Genomic DNA, 26,928 nt, shown 5'->3' on the forward strand with positions numbered 1-26,928 from the left:
ATCAACGGCGATTATTATATAGCGTTATTTGATCGTTTAAAGGGCGAAATCGTTAAAGAACGGCCACATTTGAAGAAAAAAAGTGCTGTTTGATCAAGACAATGCACCTTGTTACAAATCAATGATAACAATGGCAAAATTGCATGAATTGAGCTTCGAATGTTTCTCTGAATATTTATATCAGCTAAATTTTGTTAAACCGTTCCGAAAAAAATCATCACGAAAGCTCTTCACTCGCGTCAACGCTTCTGTCCTTTTTTTCGACGTAACTGAAATTCCATTTCACAGATATTCCCATATATTCGGGCCGAAAAAAATCCACGTCCATTCAATCAAAGATTCCCAATACAGCCAAAATCTATCAGAGACCCCTCACCGATATAGCGCTCGATATTCTGTTATCTCCTCGATTGTCCATCAAAAGTGGCATTGACGACAGGTTCATTTTTGCCCCGACTTCCCAAACCCTCGGACAATATTTGAACAACATTAATAATTTACATTTTTAGGGAAGTCTAACCGATCAATGTCTACTCTTCGAACAGGTATTGTTTCAGGTGGAATTTTCCGCTGCAGAAGTCGTCGATTGAATTATGAGTTGACTTTTATTCCTTTTCATAGTAACGACGTTGGACACGAAGGTTGAAAGATATCAATTTCGATTGAACGTCGCATTACGTATTCTGATTCCTTGACAGAGTTCAATCGGATATTCGAGAATAAAGTTTTACGAGGACCGTTTAGGAAACAACAGCGGGTTATCACTTTGTCCAAATGTCGGTTTGAGCCGAGAACGGTCCTAAATCATTCGGTTTCACTCAAGCCTACCGATTTTCCTAGATGTGTGTGGAAATTTTCGGACTTAGAGGTTTGTCTTAAATGAATAGGTTCCACTCACTGATCGAACAAAATAATAAAAAGTTAGAATAAAACATATCTTAGAAAGTCAGGGATCTAGTCAGCTGCTTTATCGAATGAGTGGATCCAAACTATCAGGGATGATGTCATTGGAAACAAATTTTGCGTAAATTACTGTTGGTTTGATTGAAAGCAGTCACAAATCTGGTAGTTGAGAATGTGACAGACGAAGAAGTATGCCTTTTAGTCAAAATCTCAATTACCAAGTCAAAGTTACGGAGAGAATTTTGATTTTGGAGCTGATATTTTAACCTTGAAAAGACATGGTGGCTAGAAATGTATTACGGTCGCTAAAGACTACATTGAAACTTCTTGTGAAAACTTCTAGGTACTAACAGCGAGCAATATTACCTCAACATCGAAGGTATTAAATTCAACAACATCCTCACAGGAAATTGATAATTAGAGCATACCTAGAAGAGTGTTAGGCATATCAACATTTGGCATTAATTCATATTAGGCCAATTGAAACGTCCCCGGTCTGATGCACAGATGGCGGTGCTAGTATTAAATCCATATGATTTTTAGTTAGTAAACACCTTCAAACGTTACGTGTCAAAATTTGACAGCAGTCCGACTATTAGTTTGTGAGATATTGCTTTGTGAGTGTAGCTACTTTTGTTATTTGAAAAAAGATGGAAAAAAAAGAATTTTGTGTACTGATGAAATATTGCTTTTTGAAGGGAAAAAATACAGTTGAAGCAAAATCTTGGCTTGATGAAGAGTTCTGCATCATATCATTCACGAATATTTGTATATGAGAAAGCTGTGTGCAAAATGGGTGCCGCGCGAGCTCACAATCGATCAAAAGCAACAACGTGTGAATGATTTTGAGCAGTGTCTGAAGCTGTTCAAGTGCAATAAACCTGAATTTTTGCGTCGATATGTGACAATGGATGAAACATGGCTCCATCATTTAACTCTGGAGTGCTATCTATAGTCAGCTGAGTTGACTGCACACGATGAACCAAATCCAAAGCGAGGAAAAACACAACAATCAACTGGCAAGGTTATGACATCAGTATTCTGGAATGCGCAAGGTATAATATTCATTGATTACCTCCAAAAAGGCCAGACCATGAACAGAGATTATTATATAGCGTTATTGGATCGTTCAAAAGATGAAATCGTTGAAAAACGACCACATTTGAAGAAAAAAGGTGCTGTTTAATCAAGACAATGCGCCGTGTCACAAATCAATGAAAACTCTGGCAAAATTGCATGAATTAGGCTTCGAATTGCTTCTGCATCCACTTTATTCGCCTGGTCTGGCCCCTAGCGACTTTTTCCTGTTCTCAGACCTCGAAAGAATGCTCGCTGAGAAGAAATTTAGCGCCAATGAAGAAGTAATCGCCGAAACTGAGGCCTATTTTGAAGCGAAAGACAAATCGTACTACAAAAATGGTATCGAAAAGTTAGAAGATCGCTATATCGGCTGTATCTCCTTCGAAGGCAACTATGTTGAATAATAAAATCGAATTTTGCCAAGAAATTGTGATTTACTATGGTAGACCGGGGAGTTTTCAATTGGCCTGTTAATAGTATTCCAACCGTTTTTTATTTCAAATGGTCTACAATGAATTTGAATTTATTCGATATTTTTACCATGGTAGTCCGGTAATGAACCGAAAAAGGCACTTGTAGGTACGCTAATGAAGGTTATTATGACATTAATATAAGTATCGAAGCAAATCATCTTATGACAGTCGTAATATATAGAATAAATAACTATTATACTCCATCCTTCAGGACATCAAGTTTCACAGAATCACTCAGAATTCGAGAAGAAAGCTAACATCCATTTCTCGAGTTACATTTACCTAACATATTCCCAAAACAGAAAACTCAAGTGCCCAAAAATGAGGAAACACCCTCCAAGAAAGCAAAAGGATGCTTTAATCCAATTTTCGCCTTATCAATATTCGACAATCTGCTCCTTCCTTACACTCCACACAGGAATCATCGTTCGAGAGGGGTGGAATCCCTGAGAGCACAGGATCAGGAATGGAAGGAATCGAAGGAAATTAGATGGAGAATAATGGGTTGCGAATGCGATACATAACAGGCGCCGCCAATTTTTTTTTAGCAACGATTGGAGCAGAGATCTAGCAGAACGTTCTAGTCAATGGAAATTGGGACAACACCGTCACGGTCTTTGTGTTTGATAATCTTTTCTCGACACAGCAGCGGTTATCTTCGGAGTGGAGATTGCAATTTAACGGTCTGTTATGTTATAACGATTATGAGACCGAAAATTGATAGAGGTCCAGTACCTACTGCAGTCATTAGGAATAATGTTGTTTGGTATTTCGAGATTGGTCAACGAGTTTTCGAAACGATTGGAGCAATTCATGGTATCTGGTGATTTTATCCTGAAAAAATTAAATTTTCGGTGATATCTTCACTAGAAAAGTAATATTTTTGAATAATTTTTTTTTCTGCCATAACTGGAGATAACTGCACGAAATTCGGTTTGTAGTCATTATCCAATATAGAGATTTTAATAGTGTCGTTAGATTTTTTTCTGTTCTTCATTGGTCCAGAGACGCGATAGCTAATTTTCCGAAAATTTACAAAATTACGAATTCAACAATGTATCACACTCTACAAAAATATCGAGTCTACGTAAGCAAATTTGAAGAGTTGTTATGTGAAATCATCACTTGATTATCACATCTCTGCAACAATGAAAAACAGAGAAAATCTGAAGACACCGTTAGCATCTCTAAAAGGTGATTTTTTTAGAGCTATAGCACTTTAAATTGTAATAAAACAACGATGGATTATTCGATTGACATGAATTTTATTTATCCGCAAGATAATCTTGTGGCATTACATCTTGAATATGATTTCTGGCATATGACCGCCACGGCTGGCTCGGATGTAGTCCAATCTGGACGTCCAATTTTCGATGACTTTTTCCAACATTTGTGGCCGTATATCGGCAATAACACGGCGAATGTTGTCTTCCAAATGGTCAAGGGTTTGTGGCTTATCCGCACAGAACAATGACTTTACATTGCCCCACAGAAAGTAGTCTAGAGGTCTTAAATCACAAGTCCAAAACGTGAAATTAGGCGGTCACAAAACGTGTCTTTCAATAAATCGATTGTGGCACGAACTGTGTGACATGTTGCGCCGTCTTGTTGGAACCACAGCTCCTGGACATCATGGTTGTTCAATTCAGGAATGAAAAAGTTAGTAATTATGGCTCTATACCGATCACCATTGATTGAACCGTTCTGGCCATCATCGTTTTTGAAGAAGTACGGACCAATGATTCCACCAGCCCATAAAGCGCACCAAACAGTCAGTTTTTCTGGATGTAACGGTGTTTCGACATACACTTGAGGATTAGCTTCACTCCAAATGCGTCAGTTTTGTTTGTTGACGTAGCCATTCAAGCTTCATCGCTAAACAAAATAAAATGGACGTAGTGCTCAATACGTATTCCGCACAGAACCATTATTTTCGAAATTAAATTGCACTATTTGCAAGCGTTGTTCAGGCGTGAGTCTATTCATGATGAATTGCCAAACCAAACTGAGAATAAATCACTTGACAGCTGTAAAATCGGTCGCCATCTTGAACAGTAATGCCAACTTAAAGTTATATACCTCGAAACAAAACACCCGTTATGAACAATAAGCATTCTCAAAATGAGAAAATTCCATAGCCAACTGCGTTGTTAAGATCATTTGAAAAGACCCCGTATTATTAATTCATAATATCCTTCAGAAGCCTTCGGACTAATGACTCATCAGGTATTGCTCACGAACCTAGTTATACTCCAGGAATTGTTGTTTTAGGATCGAATTGATATTTTCGTAATTAATTATTGAAAAGTGAAGCCTGTCATATATAAGCACTGGAAAATCAATTAGGAATTTCCACTGAAAATTCCCTTCACTTTCGAATTGACAATTTTCAACAATGAATTCATTCAGGACATTATGGAAAAATATTGTATCCAAATTGAATGGTTATTGTTCATGCATATTCACTCGATGGGTCATTCGAAATAAATAAAATAATCTTTAAATTCGGCGAAAAATTCGACACACGCGAAAATATTTGCATACTGTTGATGATGTTGATGTTTGCATACAGTTGACAGTGATGTTGACAACTCTGAACGATATGATAAATTGAAAACCCATTTATGAAATGGAGTCCTGTATAGGTGAGGAAATAACTGCCCGAATCTTTTTTGAACTTTCTGAAACAAAATTCGTTCACACAACAGTTCCTCACAACAAAAATTGAGAATTTGTCGACAAACTCCTCTTTTCAACGGAAAATATGTAGAATCTAGAAGCGAATTGAGTTTCTAATCACGTCTAACCTATACCCGCACTCTGTAGTGGAATTCACCAATTCAATTTATTGAAAAAGCTTAGGAGCGATAAGATTACAGCCGTGTCCCACTTAGCTCGAAGCGTTAATCAAAATCTTTCGTTAGACTTGGGTAATGCAGTTCAATCAAGCAACAAACTGCAACGATGGAGAAAGCCCATTACATAAACTCCAAACCAACATGAAAAAACTGTACAATATCGAACCAATTCTTTATTTTTGCAACCGACACAATGTCATAGGTAAATTCACCGCGAAAATCATGAGGAAACATTCTCAGTATAAATACTGACAATTGAGAAGTCAAAAATCAGTTCAGTTCTCGGTCTCAACCAACACAAGATACAATGAGGTGGCTCATTCTCAGTTTGGGTGTTTTCTTGCTCTACGTTGCTTTTGCATCGGGTAGGATCATCGTGGAAAATGAAGAAGAGGAAGTTTTTGATTTAGTGCCGGCAGCGTCTCATCACGGACATTCTAGTCACCACGAATCAGGCGGTGGTTCCAAGCACCACGGAGATCACCACTCCGAACATGGAGAAAAAGGCGATAAAGGCTACAAAAGCGACCATCACCACGAAAAAGGCGAACACGGCAAGCACGGGAAAGAACACAAAGAAGGCCACCACGCCGAAAAAGGTGGACACCACAAGAGCCACCACGACGAGGCTGACCACTACGATGAACACCACGCTGATGGAAAACACCACAAAGGCGGGAAATTCGGCGAGAAGAAAGGACACAAGAAAGGACAGAAGACCACTGGTTATCATCACAAATCACACAAAGACGACTACCACAAGCAACACAAATTCTACGATGACTATCACAAATCTGGACATCACTCCAAACATGGACACCATCACGGACACCACGGAAGCAAAGAGGGACACCACAAGAAGGGAGGAAACCACAAATCTGGATACCATGACGACCACTTCGGAAAGAAGGGACACGCTGATAAAGGACATTACGATGAGGACCACAAAGGGTTCAAGGGTCACCATGGGCATGAAAGTCATCACTCCCACCATGATGATTATGGAAAGAAAGGTGCAAGCTCTGGTGGTAAAGAGTATGGTTTCAGCGATGGACACCACTGAATATTTTCAAGTTGTTAAAGAATTTTGCTTGTTAATTGTTAGTTTTTGTATTATTGAGAGGTCTAGAAGACGCAGTTCTGGTTCTCTCATTTGTTGATTTGTTTTTGATACAATACTCATTAAATTCTGTTTAAAATTATTCCATCTTTCATTGTGAATCCCGTACAACAGTTGAAACTGAAAATGTGAAACTGAAAAACGAATGGATTAATTGATATCTACAGGGTGGGTAAATAAGCCAGGTAAGCGGCTATATCTCAGGATCCACTCATCGTAGAGACTTGCGGCAAAAAAATTTTACTACTAAAGTGTTCGAGAAAATACACTGGAAATTGTTTTGAAGTTCATACCTATACTGCTAGGGGGCGTAATAGCTACCATCCAGTAGAAAAATGAATTTTACTCGAAAATGTTTCATATGAAGTTGAAGGAAAAATATCATCACTGTAATCCTTGGAAAATTCTCTATCTTTTTGAATTGTCACTTTCGATTTTACGACATCAAATAAGGGTAGGTGAAAGGGAAAATTCTGACTGATTGAAATGCCTGTAACTTCAGTTTGGCTCAACATTTTTGAACAAATTAGATATCGTCTGAAAGATAATATCTTGTTGATTGAGAACAAAATATACTCATGATAAATTTGTTTTTGCTGCTTTCGATAGGGGGCGCTAAGTCAGAAGTTCATTGTTTTGTTCATTTTACACCGAAATTTTTAATGTAATGATAGAATTTTTTTAGCAGAAACAGAAATTCCATCAAATTTGCATGAAAAAACCTAGAGTTCGCAGAGCGATAGTTTCAGGCGTTCTGAAGTAATGGCTGAAAGAAGATATTCTTCAACTGATGCACTGCGGAAAACCGAATTGTGTCTTCAAGTTATGACAGAAACAGAAATCCCATCAAATTTGTATCAAAAACCAAAAGGTCGCAAAGCGATAGCTCCAGGCGTTCTGGAGTTATGGCCGAAAAAAGATATTCTTCAACTGATGCACTGAAAAACTGAATTGCGCCTTCTTTCGGCCATAACTCCAGAACGCCTGGAGCTATCGCTTTGCGACCTTTTGGTTTTTCATACAAATTTGATGGGATTTCTGTTTCTGTCAGAACTTGAAGACACAATTCGGTTTTTCGCAGTGCATCAGTTGAAGAATATCTTCTTCCAGCCATAACTTCGGAATGCCTGAAACTATCGCTTCGCGCACTCTAGGTTTTTTCATGCTAATTTGATGGAATTTCTGTTTCTGCTAAGAAAATCCTATCATTACATTTGAAATTTCGGAGTAAAATGAACAAAACAATGAACTCATGACTTAGCGCCCCCTATCGAAAGCAGCAGAAACAAATTTATCATGAGTATATTTTGTCCTCAATCAACAAGATATTATCTTTCAGACGAGATCTAATTTGCTCAAAAATGTTGAGCCAAACTGAAGTTGCGGGCATTTCAATCAGTCAGATTTTTCCCTTTCACCTACCCTTACTTGATATCGTAAAATCGAAAGTGACAATTCAAAAAGATAGAGAATTTTCCAAGGATTACAGTGATGATATTTTTTCTTCAACTTTATATGAAACATTTTCGAGTAAAATTCATTTTTCTACTGTACGGTAGCTATTACGCCCCCTAGCGGTAGAGGTATGAACTTCAAAACAATTCCCAGTGTATTTTCTTGTACTCTTTAGTAGTAAAATTTTTTACCGCAAGTCTCTACGATGAGTGGATCCTGAGATATAGCCGCTTACCTCTCTTATTTGCCCACCCTGTACATTCAATTGGACTTTTCGATTCACAATCACCGCAAATATTAACATCATTCAGGTTTGAAACTAAAAATTTTCCCTCAAAACTAAGAATGATAAAATATACGTCGACTCTTAACGGGAATATATATCCAGCAATCAGCAGATCTTCTGGTATATCCTTTATAAATTTCCTTGTTTTTTTTCTCCATTAAATAAATGAAAGCTATTCTTGGGGGAATTTACTCCATCAGTTCTAATAGAACTTCGAGAACTTGGATGCGGTTGTTCCTTACCTGTACTCAATCTTTTCAAATAATTTTCTGACATCGGCTGACAGAAAATGAAGAAATGTTCTGACATATATTTAGAGCCTTCCGAGTAATAGAAAAGTGCATTATATTTTATACGGTAAGTTTCTTCAATTGATAGATAGGTGAGGAATTGAGAGTGGATGAAGTAGTGAAACAACAACTTATAGATATCATCGTGAATTCATGAACAATGTATTACGATATATTATAACGCGTGTTTTTTTTCGAGGTATATAACTTTAAGGTGGCATTACTGTTCAAGATAGCGACCGATTTAACAGCTGTCAAGTGATTTATTCTCAGTTTCGTTTGGCAATTCATCATGAATAGACTCACGCCTGAACAACGCTTGCAAATAATGCAATTTCATTTCGAAAATAATGGTTCTGTGCGGAATACGTATCGCGCACTACATCCATTTCATTTTGTTTAGCGATGAAGCGCACTTCTGGTTGAATGGCTACGTCAACAAACAGAACTGCCGCATTTGGAGTGAAGCTAATCCTCGAGTGTATGTCGAAACACCGTTACATCTAGAATCACTGACTGTTTGGTGCGCTTTATGGGCTGGTGCAATCAATGGTCCGTACTTCTTCAAAAACGATGATGGCCAGAACGTTACAGTCAATGGTGATCAGTATAGAGCCATGATTACTAACTTTTTCATTACTGAATTGAACAACCATGATGTCCAGGAGCTGTGGTTTCAACAAGACGGCGCAACATGTCACACAGCTCGTGCCACAATCGATTAATTGAAAGACAAGTTTGATGACCGCCTAATTTCACGTTTTGGACCTGTGAATTGGCCTCCAAGATCTTGTGATTTAACACCGCTAGACTACTTTCTGTGGGGCTATGTGAAGTCATTGGTCTATGAGGATAAGCCAAAAACCCTCGACCATTTGTAAGACAACATTCGCCGTGTTATTGCCGATATACGGCCACAAATGTTGGAAAAAAACATAGAAAATTGAACGTCCAGGTTGGACTACATCCGAGCCAGCGGTCATATGCCAGAAATCATATTTGAAATTTAATTCCACAAGATTATCTTGCGGATAAATAAAGTTCATGTCAATCGAATAATCCATCGTTGTTTTATTGCAATTTGAAGTTCTATAGCTCTAAAAAAAACACCCTTTAGTTCAAGAGATGCTCTCAGTGAGCATAGAATTTGGGACTTTCTTGTTCAGGAGATATTTCTACAAAATACGAAGAATTCAGAAAAATTAACCGATAACAATTTTTTCATTAGGCTTTAAAAGAAAAGAATGTTAACAGGTTAGGTCAGCCACTTATTGATTGTAGAGATTTGCGCTTTAGTTTTGTTTCAAAGAGCACCATCATTTAGAACATTTCGAAACCATGACTTTCAGAAACATAACTGCAATCTCTACAGATGGCTATGAACGTTTCAAGTTCCACTGCTAAATATTTGTAGAGACTATCTTGTTCCGAGGAATTGAACCAACAGAACGTCAATGGATACACGGAAGAAACCACAGAATTGGATGAAATATGTATGCCCCCCATTAAGAGATATCAAGCAGTTGCTTTATGATAAGATCAGTACGAAATGAGAACAAAAGCTGCCGAATGGAGCAGGAATTTCAGGAATCAATTTGTCGAATTCGCCAAAGCAAATACGAGGGAAGATTTGAGAGCTTTGATAGACCAGACTTGGTCTCTCTTGATTCAACGTGAGAAGTTTGTTTCAACAGTTTCAATCGAGTTAAGAAATCCGTGCATCAAACAGAAATGGATAATTATTTGATTAAAAGAATAGGAAAAACCAATTAGTCCTCAAATTCAGTTCCGATTTGAATAATTTCTGGCGTGAAATGAATGCCATAACTGGGTTACTTATAATATAGGTCACATGCTTACCAAAAATTAGGTGGCGTAGACTGAAGTTACTTTTTTGGTCACTCACCTGGAAAAGAAATTATTTTTATTGTGAAAACTATTCAACTTTGTGACAATAAAAAAGATTTTTAATTTAAATGATTTTTTTCTACATTCATGCAAAAAGCAAAACTTTATTGAACTATATTTAGTGGAAAAAGAAGTTCTTCATTGCACTAGTGCAATAAAGTTTTTATTGCACTCATCTGTCATTCTACTTCAACGTGCTGTCATCATGACAAACGTGTTTATTTGCAATAATTATTAGAATATTATATTAGGTTGTGTTGAAAGCAAATAAACTTTATTATTATTATTATTATTAAAAATATTTCAGCCTGAAGGAAATAACGATGTACAGTTACCAAGTACTAGTACGTTTACAGCAGTAACAAATCAAAAAGTGGAATTAAAAAGTACTTCACTACGAAATATTCATATTGAAAATTGCACCAATTGTTCATTCACTTTCAACATTGAGGGTAAAAATAAAGTTTGAGTTAAATGGTTCGTAACGTATTAGTTCCTGTTTCAAAGCAAATCGATATTAATAATAAAGTATTCAAGTTGCGCTTTTCATTTTCCTACACCTAGTGCCGCACCTCAATAACTCATTTTTTGCTTTTTGCATGAACGTAGAAAAAATGTTGTATGCAACTCGTGCAAAAATTGTTTATTGCACGTATTGTCCATGTCGAGTGCAATAAACATTCACTTTTTGCACTTGTTGCATAAATAACTATTATGAATACATGAACCTATAATGGGCTTTCCAATAGCAAAGATCTGATGAAAATTAGAAAATAAGCGACGTTTTGAACCATTTGAATTTTGTGAGGATATAAACTCAAATATTAAAAGTTACCTTCGGATTTACCCTCACAGTAATAAACAAAGATAGAGGGAGTATACGCAATTTTTACATGTCCCCCACATGGTTAGATTACGTTGTCGGATTGTGATATATTTTCAAATCCACAATTTTACTATATCATTATGAATGTATATTTTATTTATTTATTTATTTGAGTGATTCTCAATTAAATATGCAAATTTGAATATTTGGAATCTAATATTTTTCCTTATTGTCAAATTTATAATATGCAGTTTATTATTTTTCTGTATCAACCTGCTGAAATCCAAGGTTTGGCTACTTTTGCTGTCTCGTTGTCATTCGTTTGGCACGCTTTAAGTTTGTGTTCTAAATTTCTTATATATTTAAGTATTCATCTCAATATATTTTGAGTTCATAAGAAATGTTGATTCACTATGGGACATAAGAAGTGCGTTCTTTGTGAAGAAACTCGCGAATTGAGTGAAATATCGTATCACTAATATGTATTCATTTTCGCGCGCTTAATGTCAAATTTAATAGATCATGTTGGGGACAAAATTTGCTTACTGAAAATGACATAGCTCTCTCTGTCTATTTTTATTCCTCTGAGGGAACCTCCTATAGGAAAACCCTATACATACATGTTATTCTTTTTGATTAGAAGATTATTTCCTTTTAGTAATCTCCAGTTCTTCCCTTATTTTGAGACACGTGCGTATAAGCATCAAAGTATTAACGTTTTCATACGTCACTTCTGGTTTCTACACAATATAGAGTGAAGTGTTATACCAGCTAAGGGCGGAATATGCTACAACCGCATGAAAAGGACAAAATAGCTGCAACACAACCAACCCCGATTACTCTGAAGGACGATACCATCCCTTGAAATTGCCGCTGACTTATAAGTTACGTTAGACAACGAACTGTAGTATTTGTTTCGACGTGAATCACCCAGTAGGACCTCCCTTTGCTCCACCGCTGGGTTTCTGCCATAAATACCCGTTACATTACTACTGCCGTAAAACGGGGATGCACCCCTTATTGCGAGATCCCTATCGCAGTCGATCTGACCCCGTGGTCTGAGCAATTATACAGCCGCATAAAAATATACGACTGGAAATAGAGGGCACATTGGCATCCGGGCGAATGATCTTCATTAGCGGGTCTACGATCTATAACCAAATGCCGGGGGATGGACTACCCCCAAGGGGGTCGTGTGGCCTTGCGAATTTTGATGACGATAACAGAAGGGATGAGTGGGTTTTGGGACGTTGTTTTGTAGGTCAAAATTTTGAATTTGAATAATAATTTATGTGGGCCTTTTTTAAGGGAGAGTGGACTATCGGTTTTTACTAATGTCGTCCATCTGAAGGGTGTTTTATTTAGAGCTATATAATTTTAAATTGCAATAAAACAACGATGGATTATTCGATTGACATGAATTTTATTTATTCGCAAGATAATCTTGTGGCATTACATTTTAAATATGATTTCTGGGATATGACCGCCACGATTGGCTCGGATGTAGTACAATCTGGACTTCCAATTTTCGATGACTTTTTCAAATATTTGTGGCCGTATATCGGCAATAACACGGCGAATGTTGTCTTCCAAATGGTCAAGGGTTTGTGGCTTATCCGCATAGACCAATGACTTTACATAGCCCCACAGAAAGTAGTTTAGCGGTGTTAAATCACAAGATCTTGAAGGCCGATTCACAGGCCCAAAACGTGAAATTAGGCGGTCACCAAACGTGTCTTTCAATAAATCGATTGTGGCACGAGCTGTGTGATATGTTGCGCCGTGTTGTTGGAACCACTGCTCCTGGACATCATGGTTGCACAATTCAGGAATGAAAAAGTTAGTAATCATGACTCTATACTGATCACCATTGACTGTAACGTTCTGGCCATCATCGTTTTTGAAGAAGTACGGACCAATGATTCCACCAGCCCATAAAGCGCACCAAACAGTCAGTTTTTCTGGATGTAACGGTGTTTCGACATACACTTGAGGATTAGCTTCACTCCAAATACGGCAGTTTTGTTTGTTGAAGTAGCCATCCAACCAGAAGTGCGCTTCATCGCTAAACAAAATAAAATGGACGTAGTGCGCGATACGTATTCCGCACAGAACCATTATTTTCGAAATGAAATTGCACTATTTGCAAGCGTTGTTGGCAATTCATGATGAATTGCCAAATCAAACGGAGAATAAATCACTTGACAGTTATTAAATCGGTCGCCATCTTGAACAGTAATACCAACTTAAAGTTATATACCTCGAAAAAAAACACCCGTTATATGTTATCAATTGGACAAAAAATTATATTGTAAGGAACAAAAGGAGTGTAATGAGAGTCTGGCTTTTCCTATTTCTTTCGAACGCTTACGTCATACCTTTGCCAAAATGAATGGGATATTTATTCATTCAACTCTTCGACATCTCTTCACTTTCGAACTTCGCACTCATTCACCAAATGCGCAATGACCATCTGCCATATTCATAACCTCATTAAATTCTCAAATGTTTCGGTAAAAACTGTATTAAATTAAGTTTTGGGGAGCTTCGTTCTGTCAGATATTCGCCCAGTTTACCATGAATAAAAGATGACGTTCCATTCACACAGTTTTCGTGCTACGCGTATTCATTAGGATAACGTTAAAATTTAAACGGTCGAAAGAAAGTCATCCGTGTCAACAGAGCGCATGCAGTTCGTGGACCCCACACCGAGGTGGCCTGCTGGTAAATTTGACATCAGGAATCAATTACCCTTTTGTGCGAGCATAAAGGATCGACAACTTTGGGAACAAATATATACAGGATATCCGCTTTTCACTAGTAGGCCATGAATAAGCCAGTTATCTGTGGCTTATTTCATATTTTCATGTTGTTCTTGTTTTGATATATTGAGGAAAATTATTTTAGATATATTTTGAACGATGTTTCAGGAATCAGGCTGGTGAAAATGAGAAAGATTTCATGATTAAATATCATAGATAAAATTATAATTCGGTCAATGTTCAATTGGCATTCAGAGAGATCGACTAAATTTTATATGATAAATGACAGAAATAAAAACAATTGGGGGAAGTTTAAATAAGTCTTTGTTGGAAAATGTTTTCAACAGAGCAACAACTCTCCAAACTAACGTCAGTCGATATATAATAATAATAATAATAAGAGAGTTTATTCATGAAAATACATTCAATAAACTCTATAATACTGTAGAGTTGTATAAAAATATAAACTGTGCACAGTAATGAACATGAAATTTACTCTTTATACACCGCAAAATATATTATCTTCTAATTAAGTGGAACAAACGTGTGCTTCGTCACAGATAATGGTCGAAATCCTGTATAATATTTGTCGAAAATCCTGTAGTATATCTGTCGAAATCGTGATTTTTGTGTGTCATATTCTGTATTTCTCTTTGTCATATTCGTGTGTACATTAATAGTTCTGATTTATTATTTTATATGATTTTGTTTTATCAAAGTCTATTATCCATTTTTTCAATTTTCTTTCAAATGATATTTTGTTCTTCACATTTTTTATTTCTTGTGGTACTAGGGGAAAAAGTCTCGGGGCTATGTAGGTGCAACATCTTTGGCCTATCCTCTTTACTGATCTTGGGCTTTCAAAGTTTTTTGTCATTGTTATTATAATATTCCTGGAGTTTTTGAAGAAATTCAACTCATGTTGGAGAAGATGTTGCAAGGTATTATTTCATATTCGAAAACGTCAAGTATTTTTGAAGAATCAAGCCACTCAATATCAAAAATTGGTTGTAGCAATAGAGAAAATTCATACCTTAATCATGTCTTACCAAAAGGACACTAAATTGACTTATTTGGAACTCTAGAAGTTTCATCCCATTTGATTTCTCCTGAAAGCAATAACATACAACAGAGGTGACGGTAATAAATCTTTTATATCATACAAAGTTCAGCAATAACTGAATCGAGTGATCTGCTTCTGTTTATCTTACCGTCGATATTGGGAGCATCTTGAATCAATCAGCGTATAGCGCGTTCACAGAGGAAAGTACGGTTGAATAGTTCTTAGAACTTGTTAATGAAGAGAGAAAGCGAAGTCGATGATTCTCTCGGGTTTTTTTTGAGCGCTCGTTCTATTTGGGCGATGTCTGTGTAGTTCAAATTTTAAGCCGGAGATGATCTTGAAGGTTATAGCGCCAAGTCTGTCTAATCGAATTTCTCTTTTTCCTGAATCACCCTCAATAATAAACATAAATAGAGAGAGCATATGTCATTTTCAGTAAGCAAATTTTGTCTCCAACATCAACTATCAAATTTGACATGAAGCGCGCGGAAATGAAAAAATATCAGTGATGCGATATTCCACTCAATTCGCGTGTTTCTCCTTAAAGAACGCACTTTTTATAATGGTTCTGTGCGGAATACGTATCGCGCACTACGTCCATTTTATTTTGTTTAGCGATGAAGCGCACTTCTGGTTGAATGGCTACGTCAACAAACAAATTTGCCGCATTTGGAGTGAAGCTTATCCTCAAGTGTATGTCGAAACACCGTTACATCCAGAAAAACTGACTGTTTGGTGCGCTTTATGGGCTGGTGGAATCATTGGTCCGTACTTCTTCAAAAACGATGATGGCCAGAACGTTACAGTCAATGGTGATCGGTATAGAGCCATGATTACTAACTTACCCATTCCTGAATTGAACAACCATGATGACCAGGAGCTGTGGTTCCAACAAGACGGCGCAACATGTCACACAGCTCGTGCCACAATCAATTTATTGAAAGACACGTTTGGTGACCGCCTGATATCACGTTTTGGACCTGTGAATTGGCCTCCAAGATCTTGTGATTTAACACCCCTAGACTACTTTATGTGGGGCTATGTAAAGTCATTGGTCTATGCGGATAAGCCACAAATCTTGACCATTTGGAAGACAACATTGTTAGTGTCGATATACGGCCACAAATGTTGGAAAAAGTAATCGAAAATTGGACGTCCAGATTGGACTACATCCGAGCCAGCCGTGGTGGTCATATGCCAGAAATTATATTTAAAATGTTATGCCACAAGATTATCTTGTGGATAAATAAAATTTATGTCAATCGAATAATCCATCGTTGTTTTATTGCAATTTGAAGTTCTATAGCTCTAAAAAAAACACCCTCTATTAGAATTCATGTCAGTCAAATTTGATTTAGAAGTTGAGGTAACTTCTTGCATGCGAAGATGGCAATATCCATGTCAAAGCGATTCGCTAAACGCTTATAAATATTCTGTGGCCCTCTAATCCGGTTACTAAAACTTCAAGAAAAATTAATTTCTCCATTAAAGTCCAACACCCTGTATTCTGACAAGCCACTATGTCACTCCATCAATAACCCAGATACTCATCTCAATCGACGCAACAAATTCCTCTGTAGCGTTGTCACTCAGTGCAAAACCCTCGTAGAAGCTTCCCACTGAAATATTGAGCATCGAATTAAACTGGTGGAAATCTTTCACATCCTGCCCGAAAAGAATCAAAAGGAAAGAGGAAATCGCACAGTCTCCAAAGGAGGATAATAAAAGGAAACCGTAAGTAAGAAAGGATTCGCGAACTACGTTTTGAGGGTTCCCTAACAACTTTATACATTCCTTTGAAAATGTCAACGGATACCCCCCGAATGCCTGTGGGTTATATTCAAATATTAAGGAGAAACCCCTTTTTCAGTCCGAATTTGTTGATGCCGTTCCCCAGAGATGGCGCGGGAAAAGAGCAATATCCAGAGCAGCCAGTCGAACGATCTGAAAAACGCAGAGAGCCGGTGATAGAAACAAATGAGGAAGAATGGCAGAGCGTTGACAATTTTTACCAGATCGTTTTAATAATTTTACATGGAAAAATCATTAATCTTCAGGGTATCCTGTCCTGATTTCCTCGCTGCTCGTCCCATCCAGGTTCTTTCTGCCTTTATTTTTAGGTCAGCGTGCATTTCGGAATTAATTTTTTTGTTCGATAAGATTTTAATGGTTTGAAGGAAGCGATATTTTTATTTCAATTCTAGGATGGAAGCCGATTCATTCAGAGTTAATATGCAGTTTTCAGAAATCCATGTTTGAATTCTTGAATGTATACAGGGCGTCCCAAATTCGATGATTGTTCAAAGCATTTCGAGAGCTATAAAACTTGGAGAAAAATCTTCAAGGACTCCCGATCTCTTTTTTTTTAAATAATATGGAATCATCAAGCAGATCATATGAGGCCAATTGTAACGTCCCCGGTCTAACCTACTTCTTTATTGGCGCTAAATTTCTTTCCAGCGAGCATTCTTTTGAGGTCTGAGAACAGGAAAAAGTCGCTGGGGGCCAGATCTGGCGAATACGGTAGATGCAGAAGCAATTCGAAGACCAACTTTGTGACACGGCGCATTGTCTTGACAAAACAGCACCTTTTTTTCTTCAAATGGGGTCGTTTTTTAATGATTTCATCTTTTAAACGATCCAAGAACGCTATATAATAATCGCTGTTGCTGGTCTGGCCCTTTTGTAGGTAATCAATGAATATGATTTCTTGAGCATCCCACAATAATGATGCCATAACCTTGCCAGCTGACTGTTGTGTTTTTCCTCGCTTTGGATTCGATTCATCGTGTGAATTCCACTCAGCTGACTATCGATTGGACTCCGAAGTGAAATTGTGAAGCCATGTTTCATCCATTGTCACATATCGACGCCAAAATTCGGGTTTATTGCACTTAAACAGCTCCAAACACTGCTGAGAATCATTAACACGTTGCTGTTTTTGATCGATTGTGAGCTAGCGCGGCACCCATTTTGCACACAGCTTTTTCATGTAAAAATATTCGTCAATGATATGATGTACACGTTCAGATGATATCTTCACAATGTCTGCTATCTCGATCAACTTCACTTTATGGTCATTCAAAATTATTTTGTGAACTTTTTCGATTTTTCGTCAGTGACATCCTTTTTTGGGCGTCCACAGCGTTCGCTGTTTGAACTCAGCATACAAATCAATGATGATGTTGGTTTTCCTGGTGCAGACCCCGGAAACTCTTCATCTAGCCAAGATTTTGCTTCAACTGTATTTTTTCCCTTCAAAAAGCAATATTTTATCGGCACACCAAATTCTTTTTTTTCTATTTTTTTTTCAAATAACAAAAGTAGCTACACTCACAACGCAATATCTCTCAAACTAATGGTCGGACTGGTGTCAAATTTTGATACGTATCGTTTGAAGGTTGGTACTAACTAAAAATCATATGGATTTAATAATAGCACCGCCATCTATCCATGAGACATTTTCAATTGGCCTACTAGATATTTCTTCGAATTAAATAAATGGGAAAACTGGGCAATAAGAATTGAAACACTAGCTATGATATCAATACCAATAGATTGCTGGACGCATTTTCTTGCTTTCTATTCATTAAGGATGATCCCAATCGTTAGGTCTTCCCGATCACAACTACAAGATTCGAATCCTCAATATACCCTTATGTTATCTACTAACTTTGATTTATTGGTTGGGATTTCGACTTAAAAACATACTCCATAAAGATAACTGAAAAGGGGTCCGAAAAAATATTTTATGAGGTGTTGACTTCTCAGGAGCAAAGGATTAGACAGCAGACACTTCATTAGTAACCTCTTTTGACTCCTCCAATTGGCAACCCAATTAAAACCAGGAAAACATCAGGTGGCGGCGCCATATCGCAAAGATCCCGATTATGTCCAACCGCTGTAGGAGTTTTCTGGAAGGTACAATGGCTAGATCGATAAAAATCGCCATGAACAATCAGCCGTCAAAAGCTTTCGCATGTGAAATGATTGATAAGGCAACCCAGAATGCCATTATACCTATTCTTAAGTTCGGCTGTGTAGCGGAACTAATAATTTGACCATTAGCATTCGAACTGATAAGAATTCCTTCCTGGTTAATTACATATATTTCGTCGGCCGTCGAAGAACAAATAGAAATTACAGCGCAATCAAGCCTTTCCCAAAGACGATTGTTTTGTCCACGACGTAAACACTAAAAATGCCCATTTCAGGAAAGTCGAGTGGATTTATATTCAAATTTTTATAACGACATGAGCCGCTTTCAGTACAACTGAATGTGATCGAAAATATACAAATTTCACATTCACATTCTAACCAGAACGATAAAAATAATGTAAAGGTTGAACCGACGGTTGAACTGACCCCAACACGATGATTTCAAACTTTTTCAATTCAAGTCGATGGTGCTAATTCATTATTGAATAGTCTGGTACTAAAAAGTCCTCTTGATTTTTTACACATGGTAACACCGTATTTTTCCTTCAATAGTGCTTTCTGAAGCTTCGAAAAAATTTTCGAAAGCTCTGCAGAGTGTTTCTATACTGGAGGTGCAAAAGGAAATGAGAAACTTCTTGGATAATTTCAATAATGAAAAGTTCTATAAACATGGACTCACAATCACCTCATTTTCTAAATACTGGGTGTTTCTTGTAGTCCTACTTTTTTGTGATGATTATACCAGTTTATCGAATCTTTGTTAATCTTCGTTACAGATTGGGTAAATAGGTACCACAAGTTATAATTAATTTATTCATCACAGCTAACTAACTGGATCTTTATCAATAATATGGTATTATTGGAGTCATTACATGACTCGTGTCCAACGCAACAAGAATTTGGTAGGATCATTGGAAGTGATGTAACAAGACATTTCAAAACGCCTGAAAGTCATGGGAATGATTGAGAAACAAGGAAATTAGGTACTAGTTGAAGCCAACAACAGCTGCTTGCAAGGCAAAGCCGGAAAGGAAATCGTAGAGGAAAAAAATCAGATCAATCAATCAAGATTTAATTCAAACAACAAGAGACAGATTTCTGCACCGCATTATGACCGGAGACGAAAAATGTGTTCATTAGGATGATGTTAAGCGCAGAAAATCATGGGGATATCCCGGCCATTCTTCCACATCGACTGCCAAACCGAATATTCACGGTTCCAAGGTCATGCTCAGTATTTGGAGGGACCAGCTCAGCGCAGTGTATTATGAGTTGTTAAAACCGACTGGAACAATCACAGGCGATCGTTAACGAACGCAATTAATGACCAGGTTTTTCAAGGCGGGATCCGTACGCTGGCCAAAAATGTGAGAAAGTAGTGGCCAGCGATGGAGAACACTTCGAACCATAAATGTATAACCAGTTTTCTGCAATAAAGCCTCGAATTTCGGAGAAAAACGGCGGAAGCAAAGTTGTACCCCTATGTAATGGATTTTCCAGAGGATTTTCCTGAGAATTACCAGAGAATTGTTTGAATTTTCTTCTCGAAGTCGGTAGCAGATATGACAAAACAACTGAAAACCGAAGAGGACATATTATATTTCTTTTTAATTTCTTCTAAAGTACCAGTTTGAAAAATGTGGAGGAAAAATGCAGTCACTGTTCCAGAAAAAATCACCCTGTAGATTTGCATTCAAAATTAGAATAACACAAAATGCAAACTTCAGATTGTAATATTCAAACCAATTGTAACTTAACAATCTCATGAAGAATGAAAAAAAATTGCCTTTTCAGGTTTACAGACTTTTTTCATTTTCGTTTGTACCCACCTACAATTCAGGAACATCCTGTATAAGAATACAATAAAACAAAAGCGCGTCAATCTTAACATTGCAGTTTCATTTGTTGTAAATCTGTTGTGAGTCTGACGAACGCCAAAATTGTATAAATTCCAAGAAATTCTCGAAATTCTTATTTTTGGCGTTTTGGATGGACTCTGATATAGCGAAAAATAATGATAATGGGCTCGTTGAGAGAACACCTATCAACATGGGATCTATTTATCAAACGATTCCGAGACCTTTACGGAAATAGCACCCCTGTAAGTCACGCGTATGGGACTCGTTCAAGTTGACATTTTCATCCCTTAGAACAGGCCGTATTATATATGAGAGTATTAAGAAGAAGCCTTAGAGTCGAATTAACAGCTCAAGCCTTATAAATAAAGGGATTTACTGTTTGAGATCGATTTCATGTAATGTGTAGCATGCAGCCACAGCTCTAAGGTTAATTTACCAACCGTCATAGAGTTCAGGATATGACATAGGAGATGCGCAGAGTCTATCAAGCTGCAATTGCATTCGATTGCTGTAGGCATAAACAGAAATCTGTGTTTGCATCAATTTGGATACCCATTTAGGTTTGGGTTTCTCCACTCCCACGAAATTCAAATGGACATCACGGTTTATCGATTCGAAATAGGATACCCGACAGTTTTTCAGATCAGTACCTAGCCTAATTCAATAATAGAATATAAAGGTTATCAAATTAAACAGAGTCTTCAATTGATGAAATTCATGTGACATAATTATTGAAAATATTATTATACAACTTTGCTTCTGCCGTTTTTTTCCGAAATTCGAGGCTTTATTGTAAAAACTGGTTATACATTTATGATTCAAAGTATTGTTCATCGCTGGACACTACTTTCTCTCACTACTTTTGAAAAAACTAGTTATCTTTTGGAGTGATAACAAATACTGCGCTTGACCTTGGAACCGTGAATATTCGGTTAGGCCATCGACGTGGAAGCATGGCCTGGATATCCCCATGATTTTCTGCGCTTGGGATTATTGTAATGAATCCATTTTTCGTCTCCAGTGACAATGCGATGCAGAAATCCCTTTCCTCTCTGCCTTGCAAGCAGCTGCACACAAGCAAACAAACGCCGTTCAACATCTCTCGGCTTTAACTCGTACGGCAACCAATTTCCTTGTTTCTGAATAATTCCCATGACTTTCAGAAGTTTTGAAATGGCCTATTGCGTAACTTCTAATGATCCTGCCAATTCTCGTTGCGTTTGACACGAGTCTTTATCAATCACAGCCTCCAATTCTGCATCTTCGAAAACTTCCTCCTTTCCACCGCCATGCTGGTCTTCGACGTCAAAATCACAGTTCCTGGAGCGTTGAAACCACTCTTGGTACGTTCTTTAACTAATGGCGTCCTCACCATAGGTATTTGAGTGCATTCGATGAGCCACAGCCTCAGATTTCTTGATATTGAAGCAGAAAATTGAAACCTCCCGCAAATGACGAGAAATTGGCACGTAAGCTGACATTTTTAATCTAGAATCTATTGCGAAACGGTGGAAACAAAGCTGGGCACCTAATATTAATCTCCAGGGATAACTAGCTCCTCGCAGAACTCAAAATATGCTCTAGGTCAATTGATTTGGCGCTTATGAGGAGGTTTTTGTCGAGGTTGGAGCCCTTTTCGGATGCAAAGACGAACTTTTCTACAGAAAAAGTGTACATGTTCAAATCTCGAAGGTGGCTAATACCGACCACACCTAGGCTAGCAAGCCTGATGGAAGTATCCCAACTCTGTTGAATCCGGAAGTGACTACTTCCACCGCTATAAAAATGAGGGAGATAAAAGACATTTTTGTTGGCGAACACGCGCTTAAAATTGAGTCGACTAAGTATAAAAATCTCCACCCTCCGACCATAAAGTGCGACGTCATCACAATCCCGATAGCATAACACCATAGAACATTATTCAATCGACACCACCCTCTCTGAGTAAGCAATGATTCAACGATGCGGCATAGCACATTTATACGCATCATTTTATATTCAGATTTTATTATAGATCGATAAACCAGAAGGAATATGTTACGGTACGTAACCTATCAGGCTACAACGCGTATATATATACACGTCGGTTTTTATTTCGAACGCACGTCGAAAGATTTAGAGTCACGGGCGGATAAGTTGTTGTTATATTTAGATGGATAATTTATTTCACCCCTTCATAGTCTCCTTCTGTTGTCTATCTGTTTCTATCGCGATGAATAGGACAGATAATGTCAATTTACGAGAAAGGGTGTCGGCCCCAATTAAAAAACGGTATTATTGAATTTATTATCAAAAGGTGCAACAGATTGAGGTAGATATAAATAATTCCTGCGGCAGTAACTTTTATATTTATAAACTATTTTTAATTGAAACTAAAAAATGATGAGTGTTATGATTGATTTATGTATATTAAAAAATTCAATCATAAATGTATACCGAGTGATTTTTCAAATTGAACCAGTCAAAAATGTGTCGAAATGAAACATCTTTCGGTAAAATGTTTCGAATAAAAGGTTGATGATTTTTGATTGGAAATTTGGAGAAGAATACGCTTAGCATGGTCAGCCTTCGGCAAACTGAGTTTCATCTTTAAGGACAAAAATATTCCTGTACACTTAAAACGCAAAACCTACGACAGCTGTATATTACCAGTGACAACTTATGGCCTAGAAACTATGGCAATAACGAAAAATGTGGCAGAACAAATGAGAGTAACTCAAAGGGCCATGGAAAGGATTATGCTGGGTATAAGCTTGAGGGACAGAATTCCCAACACCGAAATATGAAAAAAGAACAGGGTAAATGACATCATGAGTAGAATAGCGAAACTTAAGTGGCAGTGGGTGGCACATGTTACAAGGCAGAGTGTGGAAAGATGGTCACACAAAGTGACGTTTTGGAGACCTCGAGAGACAAAAAGAAGCATAGGAAGACCGAGAGAAGATGGATAGACGACATAGTCGATGTAGCCCGTAAGCAATGTATGAAAACAGCAAAAGACAGAGAAGCATGGAAAAAACTGGAAGAGGCCTATGTCCGACACTGGATGAAAGAGAGCTGAAGAAGAAGAAGAAAGAAGAGATTTTTGCAGAAGTCCACTTATGTCAGAACCTGATTTCCCTTTGAGAGGAGTATGGGGGTCAACTTCAAAATTTCATATGGAAACCGCTTATTTCCATTAAAGATTCATATTTCATGCAGAAAATACAAAAGTTTTGTACAAAGCGTCACAGATGGCTCTGTAATCTAGTTTGAATTTTCCGTCTAAACGATTTTAATATATCCGTTCAATTAGTCATCCACATGAAATTTTAGTCATAAATTGTCCAACAATTCATTGAAACAATGGAAAACAATCTGCGCATAAAGATAGACTCCTTTCGATTGATGAAAAAAAAATCAATGACAATACAGAACTGTACGTTAAGGTCATTCAGACGGAAAATTCAATCTCGAATACAGAGATCTATGACGATTCGTTAAATATTTTTCCGTAAAATGTTTCCCCTTCGAGATTTTTGACTATTTCAGACACTAATTTCGTCTTTCTCATTCAATTTTTCCCTCCAGCGTATTCTTCTTGAAATTGGAAATCATTTTGTGATCTAGATAAATTGCATGGTATTTCATTTTCCTCATGAAAACAAATAATCAGATCTTGAAAAATTTCTCAGTGTCATTTTCAGGAGAAAACGACCTTTTCAACAACATATCGCATGATTCATCTTCCCTATTTAATTTCACGAGGTTGGGATTGCCGCACCAAGAGATGAAATGATATGATGATGGTTTTATGTAAAAAATGTACCCCTCAAGAACAGAATAAATTTGTTACCCTATAAGACCCCAGCTTCCTATTCAATGTGACACTGTGTATATAGAATAGCATACAAATCTCTTTTGACTTTTTTTCAATTTATATTTTACTACATTCAGCAAAATTTGTTTATTAGTTCATTTCATATTAAAAGGTAAATATTCCAAAATATCAGAGATAAATATGCAGGATAATATACCTCAATGATATTCTAACTCATTATTATACATCATTTATATAATTATTATGAATCATCAGTTTCCACATGGGATGAATGAAACAGAGCTTGTTTTGAAATAATTTACATAAAATTTCAATGCTAATCAGTAGCAAATATTCGTTTCGAATAGTACGTGAATTATAATGAAATATTCCTGATTCGTTTCTCCCCTTCAACGATAGTTGGCTAGACGACTTATGATGCTATAAAAACTTTATAAAGACATGTAAATCATGTGTTCGTACTTTATTTTTTTTCTTGATTTTTTTTATTAGAAATTCATGGATCATGTTATCGAGCTGGAAAGTTCAATGACTATATAACATCAGATTTTTGTACCAAATTTCAATTTGGTAATGTTATCCCAAGTTCATAAGCTCACGTAAGCAAGGATTGTAAGTATCTCCAACATTTTGCCTAGCTAATTTGGTGCACCTGAACCTTCTCAGAAACCTACATACAAAATCACGTTCAAACTAATTCAAACTGCAAGATATTGTAGCTCATTACTTCCCTTGTGCCTGTAACCCAAAATCTGTACATTGTATAAAAAAATATTCTATCCATTTCAGTGTCCTCGGGATATAGGAAGCGAGTGAACTCATTAATTCAACAGCAAGCGCTGTATCATGGAAAGTACCTGTATCCGTTGCATTAGAATATCAGCTTGGCATTCTCATTGCATGTAATTAGATCGTTAGTTCTGAACAGAACTCCAAAAATTCAGTTCTGATGGCACTGCAGCTATGTATGAAATCCGTTTACAGAGGTTGTTAACCGAAATATTTCAACCGTGCATCCATTATTTCTGCCTGGGGTAGTTGCTTTTTGAAGTATCGCATAGTATGCTGAGATTCAATAGAAGAGAGCCGAAAGCACTCTTCGATTGCATTGCGTTTGAACATGTTCTTGATGATAAAAATATGGGGATATAATTCTGTCGAACTGAAAGACTTTTGTTATGAAAATATTGATGTAATTCTACGTTACTTTGAGGAGAAACTTTGGTCTAGTACCTACACTTTTTGATATCTTATATTTTTGTCGTATCTGCTACCGATTTCGAGAACAAATTTTCAATCAATGCGAGAGAAATCCTCGGGAAAATTCAAATTATCATAAGGATACAGTTACTAAGCTGTGATGAATAACTAATTCGTAAGTTTTCATACTTATTCACATAATAACAGGCCAATTGAAAAGTCCCCGGTCTAACATAGTAAAACACATTTTTTTTGGCAAAATTCGATTTTATTATTCAACATAGTTGACTTCGAGGGCGATACAGCGATTATAGCGATCTTTCAACTTTTCGATACCATTTTTCTAATACGATTTGTCTTTCGCTTCAAAATAGGCCTCAGTTTCGGCTATCAATTCTTCATTGGCGTTAAATTTCTTTCCAGCGAGCATTCTTTTGAGGTCTGAGAACAGGAAAAAGTCGCTGGGAGCCGGATCTGGCGAATAAGGTGGATGCAGAAGCAATTCGAAGCCCAATTCATGAAATTTTGCCATTGTTTTCATTGATTTGTAGCACGGCGCTTTGAATTGATGAAACATAACTTTTTTTCTTCATATTGGGCCGTTTTCTAACGATTTCATCCTTAAAACGATCCAATAACGCTATATGTATAATAATTGCTGTTGATAGTCAGGCCCTTCTGGAGGTAATCAAAGAATATTATACCTTGCGCATCCCAGAATACTGATGGCATAACCTTGCCAGTTGACTGTTGTGTTTTCCCTAGCTTTGAACTCGGTTCATCGTGTGCAGTCCACTCAGCTGACTGTCGATTAGAATCCGGAGTGGAATGATGGAGCCATGTTTCATCCATTGTCACATATCGACGCAAAAATTCAGGTTTATTGCAGCTTCAAACACTGCTCAGAATTAGTAACACGTTGCTGCTTTTGTTAAAACTCAGCTGAGTGGAAAGCAGTCAGTGGAAGCCGTCCTAATAAGCGTCCTTAATCTCAACTATAAGCTGGCAAGGTTATGGTACCCGTAATTTGAGATGTGCATGGTATATTTCTCATTAAATATCTTGGTTAATATCACATAACGTTAT

General features: G+C 37.1%; 2 protein-coding genes across 2 annotated transcripts in view; one reads left to right on the forward strand and one right to left on the reverse strand.

Moving 5' to 3' along the window:
• The window catches only part of LOC123684186, a 269,382-nt gene that overhangs the window by 231,799 nt on the left and 10,655 nt on the right, over positions 1 to 26,928 (reverse strand). The gene's annotated exons all lie outside the window — the stretch shown is intronic.
• On the forward strand, positions 5,603 to 6,516 carry LOC123684187 (histidine-rich glycoprotein-like). The gene has a single exon (XM_045623354.1). The coding sequence runs from the start codon at positions 5,622 to 5,624 to the stop codon at positions 6,375 to 6,377; it is 756 nt and encodes a 251-aa protein (XP_045479310.1). The 5' UTR covers positions 5,603 to 5,621; the 3' UTR covers positions 6,378 to 6,516.

The sequence above is a fragment of the Harmonia axyridis genome, chromosome 7 (genome assembly GCF_914767665.1).
Source record: "Harmonia axyridis chromosome 7, icHarAxyr1.1, whole genome shotgun sequence".
Classification (NCBI taxonomy): Eukaryota; Metazoa; Arthropoda; class Insecta; order Coleoptera; family Coccinellidae; genus Harmonia; species Harmonia axyridis.